The following is a 5951-nucleotide window of genomic DNA, read 5'->3' on the forward strand; positions in this document are numbered from 1 at the left end:
GACTTTAGGGATTTTAATTAATTTGAACCAAATTCAAACTAGATTGTTTATAACTTTGAAGCCTTAGGGTTAAATCTAATAGACTTTTGCAATACTAGTACAAATGCCTGTGCGTTGCAATGGGCCAAAAAATAGCAAAATCTACTTTCTGCGTGCCATTGCACAACATTTCTTATATGCAATTCTAACTATCTCTTTTCGGAGTTTGAAGTGTGGATGTGAAGAAGCCACCTTAACATCCGTCATGTGATGAAAGAGTAGTTGTGCATGGAATTATTTGTCAATTGTCTTTTTACCTTTCAACAGAACATGAATATTTAACTTTTAAAAAATAACATTTTTTTATTTTTTTAATCATTTTTATAAAAATGGGATTTTTTAAGATTCACATTTTAACACAAGACTTTTAAAAACAATTTTGATTTATTATTTTCAGAATATTTTTAAATGCAAACATTTCAAAAAAGGGTACATTTTTTAGAAATATTGAATATAAAAATGGTGGACATATTTTAAAATTTTCATATTTTTGAAATAAAAAACAAGTAGAAACAGTCTTTCTCTTAAAAAACCACATGCTTTGTGTCCACACTAAAAAAAGAACATTGGTATTTGGACCACGTAGTATAGAGTTGAGGAAGTCATAGTCATGTCCTTCGATGGCGCGTCCTTTCACTTATCACTATAACCGGGTGAAAGCGAAGTGGTGGATGTGTTCTAAGTAGGATATACAGATGGTGAAATTGTTATATACAATTTAAAAGTTTAATAACTAATCAAAAGGTTTTTTAGAATTTGCAAAAGATAATGAATGCAAAGGGATCTATAGGATGTTGAATACTTTTAGAGATAATGTTTTATTTTCATTATTTGGGCTTGGCCCAAACAAAACACTTCATGCACAAAAAAAACAATAAAAATAATACAATACACACGCTCTTTCCCTAAAATACATGCACACACGAACTCATCTCACTTCCTCTCCCTATGGTCTAGTCTCCCTATTGCTTGAAGTGATAAGTGCTGCCGCCACCTCCTCGTTTCTCCTCCTCGTTCTCGGGATACAAAGCACTTTATGTCGCGTTCTTCCACCATGGCCATCAAACTATATTTTCTAGAACCAAACTGGCAACCGAACCGTTGCGGCTGTACCTGGTTGGACCGACGGTTCATCGATTTGTTCGTGACAAAAAATCCAAGTTATTAAAAATAACCTTAGATCAAAGAGTATAAATAATATTCTGTTTGAACATGAGTTAATATTGGATGTAATATAAACATAATCAAGCACACACCCATTTACTATTTTAAGACTTGGCTATTGGGTTGTTGGAAGCAATTGGCAAATGACAGTAATTGCATGAGGGTTTTTTTCTTAGAAAAGGAGGATCACTCCTGGACTCCGATGCACTATGTGACTAAACTCAACTCGTGTGTCATCTCCACTTCTTCAGAAGATAACAAAGGCCAAGACTCCAACATAAACCGGAAATGGACCACACACATAGCATCACATCATATTAAAGAGCGAGTACACAAGACGCGGAGTATCTAGCCCCGACCTCATATGCTCTCTAATGAATAGTAAAATCAAAAAAGAAAAAAATATAAATTATTCCAGGTTCAAACTTTGACAAATATTTTCATGCTTGCAAATTTCATCCCGAAATAACATTTGCGAAAGTCATGCCAAAAAACTGAATGTTATTTTGGGATAAAATTTACAAGCACTAAGAACATTTGTCAACGTTTACACCCAAAAACATTCAGAGTTTATTGAAGTATTTTAATTTTGTTTAATTTACCGTTCATCCTGAGCTCAATTAATCTCGGAAGTAGAAGGGGTCTTTCGGAGTACACATCAACATATTGCTATTTTTTTCCATTTGTTTGAAGTTTTTCTCACAAACCCATCATCACCTACAAACAGTAACAACAACACAAGTTCACTTGCTTGACTAGATAAACGCTGATATTTGGGTCTTTATGGATTTTAGGTACCACTAGTAAATTAATATATCATCCCTCTTTGCAAAGAAAACATAACTGCTATCATCACCACCATTGTTGTTGTAGTTGCATCAAAGACACAAGACAACCAGATTCAAGTCCTCTTCCTCCTGCCAGCAAGGCTATGGAAGTTGAATGGTGGGTCACCGTTCACCAGATGCAACTACCGCAGCAGGGCCAACCGGGAAGCGCAACTCAAGGCTATCCGGACCCTCAAGCAGTGAGCCACGATGGAGGGGAAAGGGAATCGACTACCCAAGCGTTGCTAACGGGGACCACCATCAAGTCTCATGGGATCCCATGTGACCACTTATTTGAATAGCTCAAATTTCACTGGATTTAAAAACTATTTGAATGGCTCAAATTTCACCGATGCGAAAAAGTGCGCCTACGTGACTAAACTCAACTCATGTGTCATCTCCAAATCTTCAGAAAAGAACAAAGACGATAACCACATCAGAAAAGGACCACACACATTGCATCACATCATATTAAAGTGCTAGTACACATAAACATATTGCTAACTTGCTTTTGTTCCATTTTCCTGAAATTTCTGACAAACCTACATACCTATAAACAGTAACAACAACATAAGTTCAGTTGCTTGACCAGGAAAACACTGACATTTGGGTCCTTATGGGTTTTAGGTACTACTAGTAAATTACGATACCACCCCGGTCTATAAAGGAAAGGTAATCATTATTCATTCTCATCCTCCTGCCAGCACAACTATGGAAGCTGAATGGTGGGTCACCTATCACAAGATGCAGCTACCACAGCGCCGCGACAGGGCACCACCCTTCTTGGCATTCACATTTTCCTTGGACTGCTCCATCATCTTCTCCACTAGCTATAAGAAATAAAAGATCACATCCACAAGGTGTTTTCATCAGCACACACACATTGACTATTTGAAGACCTAGCATTTAGATTGTCACAAGCAATTGGCAAGTGATGGCGAGTGTAGGAGAATTGCCACATGATGGTGGGAAAATGTACATACCATTTGTTTCTTGGTCAGCAAAATCGTATTCTGCAACAAAACGGTGAAACTGTTTAGTAACGGTAAGAACTGAAAAGACTAAGAAAACTGAATTTTCTCATGGTTTTCATTGGTAAGAAACTTCGTACCTCCTCAGCTTTCAGACGAGCGTTCTCCTCCTTGAGGTGGTTTAGTTCGGCTTCAAGCTCCTTGGTATAAGCATGTTCGGTTAAGAAATACAGAGAGTGTAAGTGTCACCAACCTTGTTACCAATTACCATTTTGGCAGCCAAGTAAGTACCTGCTTCCTACCACTCGATTGTGCAGCTGAATCACGGTTCTTGATCATGCGGTGGTGGCGGCGCTCAATGCTCCTCTCACAGGACTGATCCTCCGGAGCGTCGCGCTTCCGCGCGCCGCCATTCTCCATCATCGCTCTGTCGCCCATACAGTTCATGCACAAACACTCTAGCATTTATCAAGCAATTGGCGATGACTAGGTCATCTATATATGAGTATATTGACTTAGGAGTCAAATGAGAACATTTGATCATAGGTCATACTCATCGTTTAAACACAAGTGGGGTTACCACTTTTACATAAAGCATTGTTGTGTTCACACCATTAGATTTGCTTTAGCTCAATTGATTAGAGTAAAGCCCCCCCTAGATGTGATATCCCCCCTAGGAGGGATCAACTAACCTTGGGTTTGTCGATGATGACTTCATGTAGGTGTTGAATATGTGGATGCTGAATGCTGATGTAGATCATTCGGAGCAATCCTTTGGAGTGAGTTGCACTTTCAATACCTACACGGGTTAGTCCCACAAGGAACAAACAAGGATATCCATAGACATAGAGTGATGTGTACACAAGATGATGTCCATGGAAGCATTAGGTTACCTTGTCCCTTGTCTTACCAACACGAGGGTTTGTGACTCCTTGAACTAGTGCAAGATATGGAAGTTGTTTGCACTTGTCCTCGCCAAAATGATGTGAGTGAAGTATGTTGGCGGAGTCACCCTCAAGAACTCTCTAGTTCTTGTTCTTCGGGATCCACACCATCTTGATGGGAATCCTTGGAGTTGTAGTCGTACTTGATGAAGTAGAACTTGATGTAGTCTTGGGAACCCACTTGACCAAGCTTTGGGAGCTTCCTCGAATGCATCAATCTCCTCTTGAAGCTTGTCCTTCCCTTTTTGCTTGTTGTCTTGTGGTGGAGGATCATCTTGAGATTGTGTTCCTTTGAAAGAAGTAGGATCATACTTATCTTGTTGAGGAACAAACTTCGTCTTGGGGTATTGATCTTCTTCCCACTCAACTCCATTGTCATTGAACTTTCATTCGAAACCAACACCTTGATTCTTCCGGTGTCTTCCTTGCTTGCGTACAATTTCCTCAAATTGCTTACTTCTGGCAAGGCTCTTGTAAATGCCTTTCTCTATAATTCCCTTCAGTAAGCTATTTTCTTGCTCAAGTGTAACTTGGCTAAGAGAATCATTAGTGGAATCTAGAGAGCTACTAGAAGCAACAACATTGGATTTAACATGATTGTTGTTACTACTAGATGAAGAATCTTTCTTGTTCTTGTTACTAGATTTAACTTGTGGCATGTAAGTAGACAAGAGTAAACGCCTGGAAATGTAAGAACTTTTCTTGCGAAGATCATCATTGATTGCCTTTTAAAAACTCATGTTCTTGCTCAAGGTTGAGCTTTTAAAAGCGTAGATTGTCATGAGTCTTTAAAAGTTCTCGATAATCTTCCAAGGTAGTTTCATGAGCTAACTTAAGAGTGTTTAGTTCTTTAGTTAGATGCTAAATCTCCTTCTTATCATCATCATTCATTTTATCTTGATTATCATGATTAATAGCTAGCTCATCATAGTTTTCATAACTAGAGTTGTCAACAAGTAAATCATCATCTCCTAGCAAATCATCTTCATCACTATTGAAATCAACATACTCGGGGTGTGTTACCTTTGGACCTTTAGCCATGAAGCATCTCCCAATTCCTTCGTTTGGTGAGTCAAATATGTCGGAGGAGTTGGTTGTCACAAGTGCTAGTCTGGCAACACCTTCATGTTGAGTATATTCGGAGTCGGAGTGATAACTTCTTTCAGAGTGATCGTCAGAGTCGGAACTGGATACCCATTCACCAACATGAGCTTGATGTATTCTTTTTGTGTAGCTCCTTGATGACTTGCCCTTCCTTTCTGAGCCCTTGCTTCTCCGAGAGGGTCTTCGTTCATAACGATCATCTCTACTCCTTCGTTCTCTTGATGGTGATTCTTCTCTTCTACTTCTTCTTTTGTAGGGAGAATCTTCTCTTCTTTTGTAGGGAGCCATACACTCATTGGAATAGTGTCCGGGTCTTCCACAATTGTAGAAATTGCGCTCACGACTAGAAGATCATTTGTCATTGTAGGACCTTGACTTGGAACTTTTTTCCTTGCTTATACTCTTGTAGGACTTGTGGAAGTTCTTAACCATTAGACTCAATTCTTCATTGAAGGTTTGCTTCTCACTTGATGACGTGGGAGCATCACACGATGTTTTGTAAGCACTACTTGACTTGTTGTGAAGTTCTTCCTTATCCTTGAGTGACATCTCATGAGCAAAAATTCTTTCAATAACTTCTGTTGGCTTGAGATCTTTGTAATTGGGCATCATTTGGATCAATGTGCACACAGTATCATATTTTCCATCCAAGGCTCTTAGGATCTTCTTGATGATGGATATATCGGTCATCTCTTCACTTCCTAAGCCGGCAATCTCATTTGTGATGAGAGCAAGCCTAGAGTACATTTCAGCGACGCCTTCACCATCCTTCATTTTGAACTTGTCAAGCTGACTTTGAAGCACATCAAATTTGGATTCCTTGATAGATTCGGTACCTTCGTGCATATCAATCGAAGTATCCCAAATTTCCTTTGCATTCTCAAGACGGCTGATTTTGTTGA

The 5951-nt window shown here is 38.9% G+C and overlaps 1 protein-coding gene across 1 annotated transcript; it reads right to left on the reverse strand.

Annotated features, from left to right (window-relative positions):
- Positions 1–2417: 2417 nt before the first annotated feature.
- LOC125527364 (bZIP transcription factor ABI5 homolog) lies at positions 2418–3448 on the reverse strand. Its single transcript, XM_048691881.1, has 6 exons — positions 3293–3448; positions 3142–3213; positions 3014–3043; positions 2772–2860; positions 2536–2580; positions 2418–2436 (listed from the first exon to the last, which is right to left on the reverse strand). The coding sequence occupies exons 1-6, from the start codon at positions 3446–3448 to the stop codon at positions 2418–2420; spliced, it is 411 nt and encodes a 136-aa protein (XP_048547838.1).
- Positions 3449–5951: the final 2503 nt, after the last annotated feature.

This window comes from Triticum urartu, unplaced genomic scaffold (genome assembly GCF_003073215.2).
Source record: "Triticum urartu cultivar G1812 unplaced genomic scaffold, Tu2.1 TuUngrouped_contig_368, whole genome shotgun sequence".
Lineage (NCBI taxonomy): Eukaryota > Viridiplantae > Streptophyta > Magnoliopsida > Poales > Poaceae > Triticum > Triticum urartu.

Coding starts and splice junctions, on each gene's coding strand:
- LOC125527364 (XM_048691881.1), bottom strand. CDS start 3,448: ATGAACTGTATGGGCGACAGAGCGATGATGGAGAATGGCGGCGCGCGG. Junction 2,861..3,013: donor TGCTGACCAAGAAACAAATG/GTATGTACATTT, acceptor TATTTCTTATAG/CTAGTGGAGAAGATGATGGA. Junction 2,581..2,771: donor CGCTGTGGTAGCTGCATCTT/GTGATAGGTGAC, acceptor TACTGTTTATAG/GTATGTAGGTTTGTCAGAAA.